A 16894-nucleotide genomic window follows, 5' to 3' on the forward strand; every position below is an offset into this window, starting at 1 on the left:
CCGCCGGGCTGAGAGCAGAACAAAAGCTCCCACAGCCAGAAAACTGGAAAAGCCACAAAATCCAGTGACTCAGGTTCTATATTTTAGCCCAAATCATCTGTATTTCCCCATTGAAAGCGAGGAACTGAGTCGCTGCCGTGCTAGAAATGATCCTTCTGAACCCAGATTAACTTTCCTTTTTTAAAGTCCCTTTTGCAGAAAGCAGGAGCCTCCTGGACGCAGGGGACTTCGCAGCTCAGGCTGGAAATCTAGCCGGCTGCCCCGCTTTGGGGGTATAGAGACGCCGGCTTCCTCGCTGCTTTTCAGGGGCCCCCTTTGCTGCACTGAAGGGGCCTAAGCCCAGCCCACCCCCTCGGTCTAAGTCCGATGACCTCAGTGGAGTTTGCAGCTGGGGGCGAATGCAGCCGGAGGCTCTCTGTTCAGCTCCTTTAAAGCGTCACATCCGCCCACCCACACGCAGCGTGGCGAGCTGGGGATATTGTCAGAGAAGCTCCTGGCCTCTGGGACTCCGTTAAAGGCCGGGAGAGAACCGTGATCCGGAGCAAAAGGGAGCGGGACTGGGAACAAGTTGGCCCCCACTTTGATCTACTGGGCTGATTTATTATTTGGCAGCCGTCTGCAGTGTCCAGAGGCCTCAATCAGGGACAGAGCCCTAGTAGGTTAGGCACTGTCTGAGCACAGAGGAAGACAGACATTAAGAGACCAGGAAAAGGGGGGAAACCGAGGCACAGAGGGGGGAAAGGACATGCCCAAGGTCACAGGAATAGAACTCAGGTGTCCTGTCCACAGTGCCTGTGCTGATTAGCTTAGGCCCTGATCCTACTGACACGTGTACTCCCGTGCAGGGAGCTAGGCAGGCGTGGGCTTGCCAGGTCGGGGGCTGCCGGAGCCAGGTGGGCTGTGTGGGGTGCATGGGAGGAAGGGGGGCATTCAATCGGATGCAATGGCTGTATTAATAGCTGCAATTGTCACGCTATATATATCGACTCACAAAGATTTGGAGGAAGAGCCCACTTGTGCCAGCACCGGCTGGCTGATTTCTGGCAGGCGTCACAGCCCGGGGCGGGGCTTGTAGCGGCGCAGAGGGGCGGTTTCAAGGCGGGCGCTCCGTGCCCCTGGGGCAGCCTGGGAGATGGCACGGGGAGGGTTGTGTGAGCAGCGGGCAGGTGGACAAGGCTGGGGCCGCTGGCAGAGCAGGGTGCACAGGGAGGGGCAGGGCTCTGAGGCGGGGGGGGGGGAGAGTCGCTTGCCCCCAGTGCAGTGAAGCACAGGCAGGAGATGGAGGACTTGGAAAAGGGGGCGTTGTGGTCAGAGATGGTTGATGCAAGAGTCCCTACAATAACAACCCAGCCCCTCCCCCCAGAGGGACCCTACAATAACAACCCAGCCCCAACTCCTCCCCCCACAAGGGACCCTACAATAACAACCCAGCCCCTCCCCCCACAAAGGGCCCTACAATAATTACCCCCCCCCCCCGAGGGACGCTACCATTGGTTGGTACAGCCATGAGTCAAACGTTGCTATGGGGCAAAGGGGTCTCGTGATAGGTGGAGAGGCCTGTCAATCATCCCGGTTGCTAGTGTGTGGGCTGTATTGAATTTTGATATACTGGGGAAACTGTCAGTCATCGTAGTTGCTAGGGGGAGGGTCTAAGAGTTACCATGGGACTGGTCCGTTGCCGAGGGCCGGTGTAAGGGTTACTATGGGGCTGAGCGGTCCTATGATAGGCTGTCTAGCTTGTCAGTCAGAGTGACTAGGCGTGGCCGAGACCTGCACCGCTCTCTGATAGGCTGAGGAGGCCTGTCGGCCAGCGCGGTTGCTAGGGCGCGGGAATTTACGTCACTCTAGACCCAGGTGCCCATAGGCCCGCGGCCCGCCCGTCCCCCTGGTTGCTAGGGCGGGCTGATGACGGCGCGGGCGGAAGTGCGCGGCGCGGCCATGGCGGGAGGGATGAAACCAGCCCCGGGGCGGCGGCGGCTTCTGGGGACCCTGGTGCTGGTGCTGCTGGTGGGGGGCGCGGGCGCCGGCGCAGAAGGTACTGGGGGGCTGGGAGCCGGTTGGGGGCAGGGACCTGGGGGGCTGGGACTTGGCGCGCGAGGCAGGTACTGGGGGGCCGGGACCCGGGCGGGGGCAGGTACTGGGGTGGGGCAGAGATGAGGGGCAGGGACCTGGGGGTGTGGGGGGTGCAGGCACTGGGGGGCTGGGAGCCAGTTGGGGGCAGGGACCTGGGGGGCTGGGACTTGGAGCGCGGGGAAGGGAGGGGAGGCAGGCACTGGGGGGCTGGGAGCCGGTTGGGGGCAGGGACCTGGGGGGCTGGGACTTGGCGCGCGAGGCAGGTACTGGGGGGCCGGGACCCGGGCGGGGGCAGGTACTGGGGTGGGGCAGAGATGAGGGGCAGGGACCTGGGGGTGTGGGGGGTGCAGGCACTGGGGGGCTGGGAGTCAGGCGGGGGCCGAGACCTGGGGGGCTGGGACTTGGAGCGCGGGGAAGGGAGGGGAGGCAGGTACTGGGGGGCTGAGACCCGGGCGGGGGCAGGTACTGGGGTGGGGCAGAGATGAGGGGCAGGGACCTGGGGGTGTGGGGGGTGCAGGCACTGGGGGGCTGGGAACCAGTTGGGGGCAGGGACCTGGGGGGCTGGGACTTGGAGCGCGGGGAAGGGAGGGGAGGCAGGCACTGGGGGGCTGGGAGCCGGTTGGGGGCAGGGATCTGGGGGGCTGGGACTTGGAGCGTGAGGAAGGGCGGGGAGGCAGGTACTGGGGGGATGGATGGGAACCCAGGGGGAGGCCCAGAGTCAGGGAGTGGGAGTGGCACGTACTGGGGAGCTGGAAGTGGAGCAGGTGGGGGGGGGGGCTTTCCTGAGGGCACCCGGAGTGGGGTGTTGGCGAGCAGGGAGGGTGCTGACTATAGGTCCATGGGGAACTGTGATTTGTCTGACACCCCCCCCACACTCCACTGGCTGCCCCTGTGCGGGGCAGCGGCAGGTAAATCCCCATCACCCTGCCCCCTTCTGTCACCCACCCTGGGGGCTCCTTGTAATCTCATCAGCCTGCTGCTGTGTTAAATTGCCACCTTCGCCCCCCTCCCCAAATCCTAGCACTCGCTGCCCCCCCTCCCCACCCAGGCTGTTCTTTGGGGCTCACGAGCAGTGACTTGTGGGGGGGAGGGAGAGACTTATGGGCGGTGGACCCAAATCAGTGAGACTGTGAACCCCCAGGGAGTTGGGGTGGGAGGTTGGCAGGGCAGGCGGTGTAGGGTTGGGGGTTGAGACAGGGCACGAGGGTGCTGGGGGGCGGCCTGGGGCTGGGTGGGGTGCTGGCAGGATCATAGCACAGTCTGGGGAATCGCCTGAAGTGCCTTATGATGCACCTTTTCAAATGCCTCGATTCCAAGTGAATCTTGTGAGCTCCTCATTGCAGGGACTCGGGGGATGGGAATGACGCAGGGTAGAAGAGGATGTTGGCAGAGGATGGGGGGCATGTTGGTGCTGGTGAGGAGGCAGGGGGCCTCCCCACATGGGTGCAATCAAACCATAATCCCGACCAGGTCCCCTTGGGGTGCCACCATTATGCAAGTATCCGATAATCCTGTCTAGCTGGCTGCGTCCCCTCTCCATACGAACTGACTGATTCGTCTCTGCACAGGGTGGGCAGAGGTTGGAAGAAGCATGGGCTGGTGGGTTCAGCTCCCGGCTCTGCCCCAGACTTCCTCTTAAGTCACTTGATCTTTCGATGCCCCGGTTCGGCAGCTATAAAATGGGGCCTCAACCTTAGGCCCTCGAGGCACCCGCCTCATGGAAGTGTCAGAGATGGCAAAACTACTTGCGGAGGAGGGTGTTTTTCTGTTTGTGCTTCCTACACCGGACGTAGGAATTTCCTGTATGGCTTAGCTCAGGGGTTCTCAAACTGGGGGTTGGGACCCCTGAGGGGGTCGCAAGCTGCCAGCCTCTATCCCAAACCCCGCTTTGCCTCCAACATTTATAATAGTGTTAAATATGTTTTTAATGTATGGGGGGGGGTCACACTCAGTGGCTTGCTATGTGAAAGGGGGGGTCACCAGTACAAAAGTCTGAGCACCCCTGGCTTAGCATAAAGGACAAACCAGCATTTCAGGGAGGAAGCCGAAGCGACAGGAAAACAAGCCAAGTCTTTTGATCTGTTTAGAAGACTCCAGAATTTCCACTTCAAAGCTGGGGGAAAGGAAAAGTTAAATTGATTGTGTTTTGTGTTAACCGATAAGTTTGGGACGGTGTGGGGGGGGGGGCGGGGAGTAGCTCAAAAGCGTGTTAATTTGTGCATTGAAATCTCTGCTTCTGGGCTGCGCTCTTTGAACTGTGAGTTATAACCAGAGTGCCGATTCCTTCTTGTGAGAATCTCACTTTGTGGCTACGTTTGCACCTCTCAGTGCCTGAAGACGCGCCGAAGGTGCTGTTAGCTTCTGTGGGAGTGTGTGTTTCCATTCGTGTGACTCAGTTTCCCTGGGGAACAGAGCGTGGATTGAATGGCAGTGAGTTCTGTCCTGGGGTTAGCGGGCTCGCCAGTCTGTCTGCCTTGGTGGAGAAGGGCCTAGGGCAGGGGTCGCCACCCTGAGCCTGAGAAGGAGCCAGAGTTTACCAATGGACGTTGCCAAAGAGCCACAGTAATACGTCAGCAGCTCCCCAGCTCCAGCCCCCAGCGCCTCCCGCCCACCGGCAGCCCCGCCGATCAGCGCCTGCACCTCCCGATCAGCTGTTTCGTGGGGTGCAGGAGGCTCCGGGGGAGCGGAGCGAGGGCACGGCAGGCTCAGGGGAGGGGGCGGGAAGGGGTGGAATGGGGGCAGGGCCAGGCATTGAGCAGTGAGCACCCCCCCCCCCCCCCCCGGCACATTGGAAAGTTGGCGCCTGTAGCTCCAGCCCCAGAGTCGGCGCCTATACAAGGAGCCGCGTATTAACGTCTGAAGAGCCGCATGTGGCTCCGGAGCCACAGGTTGGCCACCCCGGGCGTTGGGTATCTGATTGGAAACGCCAAAAATGTCGCTCAGGAGACGGTGTGAAATAGTGGGTAGGGCATTGACTGGGCCTTGGAGACCTGGCCTTCTGGGTGACCTCGGGCAAGTCACGGCCCTGCTCTGTGCCTCAGTTTCCCCATCTATAAAAGGGGGGTGAGACTTGCCTCTTTTGTAAAGTGCTTTGAGATCTATGGATGAAAAGTATTCTAGACGAGCGTGGTATTGTTATTAACCCCTAGGAATGTACTATCGTGACTGCCCTCCGGCTAGGCCCGTACGGTTCCTCTGCTAAAAATTGGGCTGTGTAAAAGGTGCCTTGTTCAGTGTGAACAGAGCTATACCTAGCACAAAGGGTTAACAAATACCCACTAATCCTTGTGAGCAGCACACGCTGTCTGGTCACACAACTTAGCGACTGTAGCACAGCGATTTTTAATGTAAGTCACGTTCTTTCCCTACTAAAGTTGGAGGTAGCTTAATGTTTCTTTTTTACTCCGTCTAATGTCTCCCCTCATGGGGAATAACACTCTTCTATGAACTTGAGCACGTTGGTAAATAGTTTAAAGTCACACAGCATTACTCAAACACCCACTCTCTGCAGTGAATCTATACGCCTGAGCCATCTCCGTGGGAGATACGTGCGCCTGTTGAGAATAGACTCTCGGGAGCCTCTCCACAACACATGCATGCATCGATAAAAGCCAAACCCCAGGCTTTCTCCTAAGAAGGCTAGAGGAGAGGACTATCTCCTTGCAAAGGCACTTACAGATGCCGAGCCGGTTATAAAACGGGAGGAGTTCAATGGAATATCTTTAAAGTGACCAAAGCTACGAATAGTGACCAAAATAATGGCTGCCCTCTTAGCTGATCAGAACTCCAGTAGGCTTCCCCTTTCTACCGCCATCCTCTGCCTATAGTGGTGCTGTATTATGACAGAGAAGGTAAACTGAGGCATGGTCTAAGGCTGTAGTTGACTGTAAAGCTAAATCTGGCCTTGATCCAGGAGCGAAGCTGAAGTTGATGAGTGTTTCCTTCCCCCAGCTGAGTGAAAATGATCCTTAGTTCACCTCACAAGTTATAGGACTCAGTACTGGCGTAAATGGAGGATTCCTCCCCCTCCCCCCCATGTTCTCCTTCAGCCACAGACATTGGACCTGAAGCAGGAACTAATATGGGGGGGCTTGTGTTAGGCAAGAGATGCCCCATTGGTCCCTTCTGACCTTAAGCTCTGTGAATTTCTCACCGATGTGGTTGCTGAATAAATTCCCCCAGGGCTGTGTCTCGCAGAGCTGCTTCCCACACAAGTGGAGGGCCAAAGAACACCAGGCTCAGAGCTACTGGGGGAAAATGTGGGGTTACTCCCAAATCCCAACCCTGTTCAGATGGCCCCTGGGAGGCAGGATACAGGGTTAAGTGGACCACGGATCTGGCCCAGTATGGCCGTTCTTATGAGGTCTATGTGGGATGTGCATTGGCCCTGATCCTCCTGTCGGGTTGGGGTAAATCAGGAGAAATTGCATAGAAGTCAGTGGAATCAAGCTCATGTTTTAGGAAGTCCCTGCCTGGTGTTTCCCTTGACCTCGGCCTTCCCAGGACAGCTTGTTTGGTGCTGGTGGTATGACCGAGTGCCTGATCCCTAGTCTCGGGGGAAAGGTTTAAACAGAATCGCTGCCAGAGTCCCGTGAGTCCTGGGGCTGCCATGGCATCCACCTGTTGCTTGCGGGAATGTTCTCTAGGTTCAAAGTCTCCCCTTAAAAACAAGCCACCCACGGTTGTTTCTGTCCCTGGTGGGTGTGAAGAAAACCTGTAGCAACGTGAGCTGAGTGTGAAGTGCTGCTGGGATGGCTTCCTGAGTCTGCAGGCAGCCGGAAACTGTAGCTCAGGAACTTTGAGCCCAAACACCCAGCTTAAGTGCCCATCTCCTGATCTCAGACCTCTTCCCCAGGGGCCACCCGTTATAAATGCCAAAACCTCCAGCTTCCCTCGTCAGGGTGCACCGAAGGTTGGGGCAGGGGCCCCGTGAAATTGATTGATTGAATTGATTATCAAAACACACACACAGTTCTTTTAAATGAAATGAAAGAACTTTCCCCCTGTGTCTTGGTGCCGGACACAGGACAGACTTGCCTCGCATCCTGTGTGGGGCTCGCTTCCAGACACAGATGGGAATAGATGCATTGGGTCTGGTTTGTTACTAAATCCTTTCTTGTCCCTCTCCCCTGTCTAATGAAGGTGCCAAGCAGACGGTGATCCGACTTGAAGAAGGGCAGGTGCGCAATGCGACGGCCCCGCGGCAGTTCTGCTACACCAACGCGGAGACCCCGAAATGGCACGACATCTGGACCCGGATGCAGGTAGGAACCGGCGCCCGCTTTGCCTGCTGCCGCAAAGCCAGGTCTGCGTCTCACTGCCGCCCCGCCCCCATCATTTGCATTCAAGCCGAGAGTCCGAATGAAAGAGGCTTTGTTGGGTTTTCTTGAACCAGCGAAAGAACCTCTCAGACCAAACTAGGGTGACCAGATGTCCCGATTTTATAGGGACAGTCCCGATATTTGGGGCTTTTTCTTATATAGTCACCTATTACTCCCCACCTCCTGTCCCGATTTTTTACACTTGCTGTCTGGTCACCCTAGACCAAACCCCCTTGTCTCTTTATCTCCTCTCCTTGGGGCGTGCGCGGTAGCAACAAGGTAAGGGCAGGTCCCTGGGATAGAAATTTCTTGCTTGGACCCCTCCCTGTGTCTGAGTGCTCCTGTGTTCCTAGCCTTTGTGCCTTGCCCTTCTCGTCCTGTGGTTTATGTGAGGTTAGCAGCCAGAATGTGCTAGGGGCTGTACAGGCAGGTGGGAGCACAGTAAGGCCAAAGGACGACCACAGTTGTCCTAGGAATGCATTGTAGCGGTCAGAGCCAGCAGGCTTGGTTGCAGGACTCCTGGGTTCTATTCCCAGCGTTGGGAGGAAGTGTCGTGTAGTGGTTAGAACAATGGACTGAGCGTCAGGAGTTCAAGGTTCTCTTCCCCCCGGCCCTGCCGCTCACTCGTGTGGCCTTGAGCAAGTCACTTAAGCTCTCTGGGTGTCAGCTGGAAACCAGGGAGCACGCCTGCTGCGGGCGAGTGTTTTCTGGTGGGGAAGCTCGCCAAGTCGCTGGCTAAAGGGGACACTGCTGTCAGTAAGGCACCTGTTTCCAGCAGTGTCGAACGTAGGTGCAAAATAGTGTCCCCCTGCTGCTTGTCAGGCAAAGGAACTTGAAGGCAAAGGAGCCCCGGGGACGACTCAGGGTAGGGAAAACGAGAGGAACTGCTGGTTGGCGGCTGGCATGGGGGGGGGGGGGGCTCTCAAAGGGTTGGCGTTCATACCCGAGGCTTCGTCAGACATCAATGCAGGGCTGTTCCTCCCCCTGACACCTCTTGTCACCCTGATCTCCCCCGCCACAGCGGGCAGACGCTATCCTAGTTTCTCACAGCGGCTGCCCTGAGGCGGCGTCTAACGTTTGCAGAAGTGGCAAGTGTCTGTCAGGACGCTTCATGTCACGGTTTCTTGGTCTGAGATCCGTGGCGCTGTTCTTGACATCAGCCTCTTCCGGCCGGAGGTGGGGGGAAGGAATCGCATCTGAGAACCGTGGGTTTGTAATTTATTCCATAAGGCTATCAAAGGCGAAACTGCCTGGCGAGCGGGTCAGGGAATGAATAAAACAAGCCCATTGAGGGAAGTTTGTACAATCAGCGCTTAAGCTCCTTCTGTCTGAGAGACTCAGCAATTTTAACAAGAATGCTTCAGTTCAGACCCCGGCTGGGAGCATTACCCCCCAGTTACAGATGGGGAAACTGAGGCAAGGGGAGGGGAAGTGACTTGCAAGTGCATGCAGGAAGCAAGCGGCAAAGGTAGGAACACGCTAGACTTTCTCGCTGCTGGTCCTGTGCCTTGAAATCCTCCCTCATCCTTCAACTAGTCCCCTGAAAATGTCTCTAACTGAGACCAGCTCTTTCGTAACTCACATTTCTAGATGCTCATGGCCAGGTTTCTTGCTGATGAGAAAAGGAGACATTGAGAGAGAGTCTGCAGCTTAGACATGAAGGTGATTGTAGGCATCCAGATGCAGGATGTGGATATACTTCTTGAGAAGTCAGTTCCTGGCAACTGCGATGTACGTTTTCTCTGCAGAGTGAGAAGCAGCTGTATTTCTCCGAGCCCTTGCACGGACCTACAAACTGGCTTGACTCTTTGGCCAGTGGTTTTTCTAACTCAGTGGTTCTCAACCAGGGGTATGTGTACTCCTGGGGGTACGCAGACCTCTTCCAAGGGGTACGGCACCTGGTCTAGAGATTTGCCTCCTTTTACAACAGGCTCCTAAAAAGCACTAGCAAAGTCAGTACAAACCAAAATTTCGTACATGCAATGACATGATTATACTGCTCTGTTTACTGTACGCTGAAATGTCAGTACAATATTTATATTCCAATTGATTGATTTTTGTAATTACACCTCTACCCCGATATAACACTAATTCGGATATAACGCGGTAAAGCAGCACTCGGGGGAGGTGGGGGGCATGCGCACTCCAGCAGATGAAAGCAAGTTCAATAAACGCGGTTTCACCTATAACGCGGTAAGATTTTTTGGCTCCCGAGGACAGCGTTATATCTGGGTAGAGGTGTACATGGTGAAAATGAGAAAGGAAGCAGTTTTTCACTAACAGTGTGGCTGTGTCACACTTGTCTTTTTATGTCTGAGTTTGTATGCAAGTCGTTTTGAAATCAGGTGAAACTTGGGGTGCACAAGACAGATCCTGAAAGGGGGACAGTCGTCCGGAAAGGTTGAGAGCCGCTGGTCGAACTGCTTCGGTAAACTAGCTGTAGGTACACTTCCAAACTCATCTAAGTGAATTGTTGATTGTCACTTTGGTGAGTTTGGAAATGTTACCCTGTATCTCCAATAGCGTTTCCAAGACCACCTCTTCTGGCACTCCCACCAGATTAGCAGTGAGTTCGTTGTCCTGAGACCACAGATCAGGGAAGGGAATGAACCTGCCCCATGGACTGCGAGCTGCCGTATGTGAAGCCCTTCACAAAGTGCTAAGCAATAAATATTTAGCCGTTAGCTGCACAGCTCCGATCCCCCATCTAGTTTTGTCTCCATCGCGCGCTGGCTTAGTGGAAGACCCTGTTGTGTCCACCCCTGCGGTGCAGCGTGGGTGTGCGAGTCCCTCTCCTCTCCCGTCTGCAGATCCGAGTCGTCAGCAACAAGATGATCCGTGTCACCCAGGTGGAAAACGAGGAGAAGCTGAGAGAGCTGGAGGAATTCAACATGTGGAACTTCGTCTTCTCCTTCTTCAAAGAGAAGCTGAACGACACCTACATCCCCGTGGATCTCTACAGCGAGAAAACCTGCCTGAAAGTAGAGTTGCCGGAGTCAGAGACCAACTACAGCGTCGTCCTCCTCCGGTGTAAGCCATCCTGGGGGTCGGGCTGCCCCCTCGGGGCTTCGTGGGCCTCCTGTGGCTTCGCTCAGGATGTGCTACGCCTGCTCCATCCAGCAGTGCGGGGTTAGGTTTGCCTGGCTACTGCCCGCCTGGGCTTCGCTGGATGCCACGTCGTTTAGAAGAACCCAGCTAGTCTCCCATGGGGGTCTTGGGGTGAGCCCCTTGAAACTGCCCTTTGGGCGGATGGGGGAAACGGAGGAGATCTGAGGAGAAGGTGGTGAGGACAGGTGGTGGCACCTAACTCTGCTGGGAGCTTGGTCCAGCTGCTTCGGGCCTAGAACGGGCTCCTGGCGGTACCAGGTATCTGTTAGAGGACGTTACAGCACATGTCAGCCCGAGGTCTACGGTTCCTTCTTTGCTTGGGGGGGGGGGGGGAAGGGGGAGACCAGCGCTCACCCAACATGGGCTGTATACGCCTCTGGAAGAGAAGCAGGGTGCATCCATCCGTTTCCTCCAGCCCCAGGGCACTTTGGTGCCATCCACAGCAACGCCGTGTTAGACTCCTTGGCCTGAGATTCACCAGCTTTATAGCAGCGTCTGGGCCTTGGGGCCGTTTATACGGAGACAGGATCCATTTGCCCCACGTCCAGGCATATCCAGCTCGGGGGTCTGCCTCTGTCCGTCGTGCTGGGTATGTCCCAGCCGCTCCCCGCGGACTGCTGGGCCCGGGCCATGTTGTCACGTGGGCTCAGCACCAAGTAACCAGGTTGGGGGCTTCTCTGATACCGTCTGGTCTCTTTTAGGGTTTGACCCCAAGCTCTGCCTGGTTTCCTTCCTGGGCCTGCTCCTGTTTTTCTCCGGGGATTTACTGAGCAGGTGAGTCACCCGTGCTGGAAGACCAGACCACTGCCGTCCTATGCGCTCGACCCCCCCCCAGTCTCTGTGTTAATGGTCTGGGCCACACGGCGGAAACGCGACCTGAGGGATGCCGCTGTTGACTTGCGCTGCTGTGCCCAGGTGCAGCAGGGCATCTCGGAGCGGTGCCCGCCCCAGCCTTGCCCCTGTCCCTCAATAGCTATGTAAACCAAGGGCTGCTAACATCCACAGCTGGGTGGCCGCCTACCAGCTCGCAGGCTGTGGCCTGGTGTCCCAGCAGTGTAGCTCGCCTTGGCTCAGGCCTGTCGCTCCGCGGAGCTTGGCTTTGTGCAGGCCCCTCTTACCAGAGCTCCCTTTTAACGCTCCCGAGGCGGCCGGCGCGTTGGCGTCCTGCTGGCCGGGGGGTGTCGGCCTGAAGCTCTGTTCGCGCTGTGTCCGGGCGGGCGGACGGACGTCTCTCGAGCTCACCCGCCCTGCGTGATCTCCGCAGGAGTCAGCTCTTCCACTACTCAGCTGGGATAAGCATCGGGATGCTGGCCTCGCTGCTGATCCTCATCTACGTGATGGCCAAGGTGATGCCCAAGGTGAGGCTGCGGTTCCGGGCTGGGAATCGGGCGCTACGGAGCCGGAACTGACCACGCCGAAGGGCTATAACTTGGGAATGTGGTTACGAACTCCCGTACCCTGCGGCTCTCCGGTCCGGGCTGTGCTGGGGGGAAACGCGAAAGAGCCTTTCAGTGCCCAGGTGCCAGAGGCAGGAATGCTGGGGTAGGGCGGTTCCGGTGTCTAACCCCTGCTCTGAGCAAGGTAGACGGTGGTTCAAGCGTCTTGCTGGGCTGCAGCTCACACAGCTGGTAACAGCTATGCAGCGGCTCGTGCTGGTGCTAAAAACGTGCCACCCCAGCGTGGAGGTGGTCTGGGTGTCGGGAGAGCTGGTGGCTGTCCGTGGAGGGGACGGATCAGAAGAACACCCCCATGGTCTGGCTCACGTAGGGTAGCACCCAGCTGAGATCAGGGCCCCCTTGCCTCTGCACAGTGAGTGACAGGCAGCGTCTGCAGCCGAACTAGGCAAGGGGTGGGAGGGGAAAGAGAGGCCGAGGAGTAGAGCCACCTGCTCCAGGTCACGTGGCAGACCTGGGAACAGAACCCAGGTCCGGTACCTGCCCCGCTAGGCTGCGCTGCCCCTTGACATAGGACCTGTCTAGCAGTCAGTCTTTCCCTGGGGTGAACGTCAAACAGCGGCAGTTCGGCTCTAGCACGCACGTGGAAGCACCTGTCTTGTTCTCACATCTTTCCATCTGCCCTAGAAAAGTCCCATCTACTTCATCCTAGTGGGAGGCTGGTCCTTCTCCCTCTACCTCATCCAGCTGGTCTTCAGAAACTTACAAGAGATCTGCAAGTCCTACTGGCAATATCTCCTGGGTGAGTGCCTCTCGGCGCCTAATGCAAAGGCAGGTTCGCCTGGTTGTATGACGGTGGCGTGGGAGAGGCTGGGACTTCCACGCCCGTCTCCCTTCTACGCAGCTACAAACGGGGCTGTTGGTCAGCTGCCGGCGGCAGCTTCCAGGAAAGGGTGGTGGGAGGAGGGGGGCGGGGGCACGGGAAGGAGCGGTTACGTGGTGCATGCTGCATGGGCTGCACCAACGATCAGGATGCTTCCCGCCCTACCTGCTCTGTGCAGTCCTCGTTCTACGGGGCAGGCGTGGAATTCCTGGCTGATTTCACGGGGGGCCTGGCCGTGAACTTGCTGATGAGTCTGTGAGGGACCCTGGGCCCAAAAGGAGGTGGCGGTGCCGGGCGTCCGTCCTGTTCATAGCGGCCTCCGTTGAATTCCCTCTTGCCTGCTCTCTCCGCCCTCTCCCAGGCTACATGCTGCTGGTGGGCTTCGCCAGCTTCGCCGTGTGCTACCGGTACGGCCCGCTGGAGAACGAACGCAACATCAACCTGCTGACGTGGAGCCTGCAGCTTCTGGGCCTGCTGCTCATGTACTTGGGCATCCAAATCCGGCCCATCGCCCTGGCGCTGATCGCCATTGCCGTCTGCACCAAGAACCTGGAGTACCCCGTCCAGTGGCTCTGCGCCACCTACAGGTGATTCCACAGCTCCGGGCGCGCCGGCTGCGCTGGCCACGGGATCTAGGTCGGCCACTGCCGGCGGGGCGGGGAGGCGGCGACGAACGCTCACGCAGAAGGAGTCTGGCCCTGGCCAAGGAGCCGACTGGCTCTGTTAACAGCACAGCCGCGCAAAGCATGCATGCCGTGGAGTGGCTGAATGACAGTAGGGGATGCGGGGCCCCGGGTGCGTTTGGCTAAGAAGGGAGTTCCCAAGCCAGAGCCGTGGGGAGGGAGGGATCGGCTGCATGAAACCTGAGCCCGGGGGCCAGTCGCTCGTGCTTGGACGTTCATCGTTCGCCTTTACCGGAGGGGTCTCTGGCCAAGGGCAGGATTTTCTGATGTGCCCGGCGCAGGGCCGGCTCCAACTTTGCCACTGCCCCAAGCGGCACAAAAAAAAAAAGCCGATTGGCGGCACTTTGGCGGCAGCTCAATTGCGCCGCTTCATAATCGGCAGTAATTCGGCAGCGGGTCCTTCACTCCCTCTCTTCCTCTTCGGCGGCACTTCAGCGGCAGCTCAAAGAGGAAGAGAGGGACTGAGGGACCCGCCGCTGAATTCCTGCCGAAGACCCGGAGGTGCCGCCCCGATACCGGACGGCGTGCCGCCCCTTTGTATTGGCCGTCCCAAGCACCTGCTTCCTTCACCGGTGCCTGGAGCCGGCCCTGGCCCAGCGTGGGCCTGGCTCTGCTCCCAAGGGTGAGGAGCAGGGTAAGACTTTATGGCAGGGGTAGGCAACCTATGGCATGCGTACCAAAGGCGGCACGCGAGCTGATTTTCAGTGGCACTCACACTGCCCGGGTCCTGGCCACCGGTCGGGGGGGCTCTGCATTTTAATTTAATTTTAAATGAAGCTTCTTAAACATTTTAAAAACCTTATTTACTTTACAGACAACAATGGTTTAGTTATATGTTATAGACTTAGAGAGAGAGAGACCTTCTAAAAACGTTGACATGTATGACTGGCACACAAAAGCTTAACTTAGGGTGAATAAATGAAGACTCGGCACCCCACTTCCGAAAGGTTGCCAACCCCTGCTTTATGGGGTCATACCCAACCTGGCCACTGTGTGGCACCAACACCTGCTTGGTGATGGAGGCTGGTCTTTAAGAACTGAATTTTCCCCTGTGTCCTCGCTGCTGTCTGGGGGTGTCTCTGTATTCTGGGGCAGGATGGGGTCACCCCTCTTGTGGGAGCGGTGACCAGCTCTCCCCCTCTGGTGCCGGTGGGGAAGCCGGCTCCCAAACTGGGCTCGGCAGAGTTAAACAGGTGGGCAGATAGCTGTGTGGATCCATTCGGCGCCTGTAGGCCAGGCCAGCGGATTCCAGCCAGTAACTTCTGCGTCCGGCTCCTAGCTACTCAGGGCTGGGGGGCGCCTGGCCCGGTAGAGGCTCCAGCAGCTCTCCGTAGGACTGAGCGGCGCCTCGAGGCGGGGAACCGCTGCTAACGCCGCTGCTGTGCTGGCAGGAAGGTGCAGAAAGCCACAGCGAAGCCAAGCCCCCCTCGCCTGCTGACCGAGGAGGAGTACCGGCTCCAGGGGGAGGTGGAGACGCGCAGGGCCCTGGAAGAGCTGCGCGGCTACTGTAGCAGCCCAGAGTTCTCCGCCTGGACTGTGGTTTCCCGCATCCAGTCTCCGAAGAGGTAAAACGCCCCGGCAGCCCCCTTACGGCGCCCCCTGCTGGTGGGACATGGCTCTGCACACGTCCAGGGGAGTGCCTGGCGTGGCCGTGGGGCAGGGCGGGCTGCGCTCTCGCTGTGGCAATCTGTACTCCTCCAGCAGGGCAGCCTGAAGCATACCTGCCAGGGCTGTAAAAACTCAGTCTACATCCTGACACTGCTGTCACCGGCTGGCATCGTTCAGGCATGTGTTAGCAGGGCCCGGAGCAGCTGAGCCTTTCATCAGCCCTGAGGCGGGGTGGTTGGCTCCTTACGCTGGCCTGGCCTCATGCCTAAGCGACCCTAGTGGGCTGGGCTGGCGGTTGGGACAGCAAGGCAGGACTCGCCAGTTCTAGTCCCAGCTCTGTGTGACCTCAGGCTGATCGCTCCCCCACCCCGTGCCTCAGTTTCCCCATGGGGTTAATATTTCCCCTGTGGGCGTTGAGGCTTAATGGTGTCTGGGACCTTTAAGGGACATAATGGCCACACTGGGTCAGGCCAATGGTCCCTCTAGCCCAGTATCCCGTCTTCCCACAGTGGAAGTTAATTGCTCCCCATCCTCGTTAATTTCCAGGTTTGCCGACTTTGTGGGCGGCGCCTCCCACCTCACCCCGAACGAGGTCTCCGTCCACGAGCAGGAGTACAGCCTGGGGGGCTTGTTTGTGGAGGACCAGCTCTTTGAGGAAGACGAAGACGACTCCTTTGAAGGGGAGGGTCGCGCAGACTTCTCCGTGTCCCGGAACCACCTGGGCTTCGAGTGAGGGAGCCGTGCGGACGGATTTGGCGGTGGAGCTGCGGCAGCGCCCTGCCGGCGTGGGGTACAATCGCTGCTCTCCGAGCGCCCCCGTGAGCGCACGTGTGTGTGTGTAAAGCCCAGTCTGTCCGTGCGAGTGCACCAGAGCCAGCCAGGCTGGCAGCGCCTCCTGCTGGAGCCAGTGACACGGGCAGTCAGGGGATTGAACTCCACCCATCTGACCTGGCAGCGCTTTGCCCTCGGCTGGCACCAGATCGGGTCCCTCTCCCGGCTGCACAGCACTTGTCCCCTTCCCGGCTTTCCGCAGCCGAAGGATGTGTGGGGCGGGGAAGAGGTGTTCTGGGCGCACTTCCCTTCTGGGGAATCCACACGTCGCTTTGCAACCTGCCATTGGAGCTTCCCCCAGCTCTGTGGGGGCCGAGAGGAATAGGGGCTGCTTGTCTGTTGGACTGGGAAAGCCCCTCCCCCGTCCCCTCCCCCCGGCTGTCCTGAACACGGGCAGGGGCTCTGTGGGGCAGGAGGGTTCTGCACAGGCCTGTCTGTAGGGCACGGGTACTGTCGTACTGGTGAATTGCCCCCGTCTCCTCCTGCTGGCAGCGCTCTGGGCCTTGTCCAGCCCCAGAGACAATTTCATTCTCCCGCTCCCCTGGGGCTCAGCTGCGTGGGAGGCGGGCAGCCCCCAGGTGATGGCAGAAGAGCAGCTGCCACGCCCAGTGCCTGCAAGAGCGCTCGGCCCGCTGCCCGTAGCAGGGTGGCTTTCCTGGGGCGCAGGGGTCCCCTCCCTCGGGTGCTGAGCTGAGCCCAGCTAGCCCAGCCCCTTTTCTCTGGGCATCCTGCCCCCAGCAGGAAAAAGAACCCCACTTTCCAGAGCCCACTTCCCACTGGCCCCCGCCCACGGCTCCTGGACTGCTGCCCCCTGCTGGCTGTCGGCGGGCTGCGCCTGGCTGCTCTGAGAGCTGGGGCGTTAGCCCGTTTGCAGGCAGGCGTGGGGGGGGGGGGGGGGGGGAAGAGGGCTGCCCGTGGGCACAGCAACTTGATCTCTTCCTCCTCCCACTGGGAGCCGGGTTTGTTTGCACAAGAGGAGAACTTTGGACCTGC

At 58.5% G+C, this 16894-nt stretch overlaps 1 protein-coding gene across 1 annotated transcript; it reads left to right on the forward strand.

The window, feature by feature from the left end:
- The first annotated feature begins 1905 nt into the window (after positions 1–1905).
- On the forward strand, positions 1906–15803 carry NEMP1 (nuclear envelope integral membrane protein 1). Its single transcript, XM_065419316.1, has 9 exons — positions 1906–2035; positions 7216–7337; positions 10205–10424; positions 11204–11276; positions 11767–11860; positions 12584–12698; positions 13141–13366; positions 14854–15027; positions 15617–15803. Exons 1-9 carry the CDS (start codon positions 1906–1908, stop codon positions 15801–15803), a joined length of 1341 nt encoding a protein of 446 aa, XP_065275388.1.
- Positions 15804–16894: the final 1091 nt, after the last annotated feature.

Source organism: Emys orbicularis, chromosome 19, assembly GCF_028017835.1.
Source record: "Emys orbicularis isolate rEmyOrb1 chromosome 19, rEmyOrb1.hap1, whole genome shotgun sequence".
Lineage (NCBI taxonomy): Eukaryota > Metazoa > Chordata > Testudines > Emydidae > Emys > Emys orbicularis.

What these genes read in the sequence shown, in the direction of transcription:
- NEMP1 (XM_065419316.1), top strand. Translation starts at nt 1,906, where the DNA reads ATGACGGCGCGGGCGGAAGTGCGCGGCGCGGCCATGGCGGGAGGGATG. An exon ending in CAGCGTCGTCCTCCTCCGGT is followed by an intron (nt 10,425 to 11,203) that starts GTAAGCCATCCT and finishes GGTCTCTTTTAG; the next exon opens with GGTTTGACCCCAAGCTCTGC. An exon ending in TGGCTCTGCGCCACCTACAG is followed by an intron (nt 13,367 to 14,853) that starts GTGATTCCACAG and finishes CTGTGCTGGCAG; the next exon opens with GAAGGTGCAGAAAGCCACAG.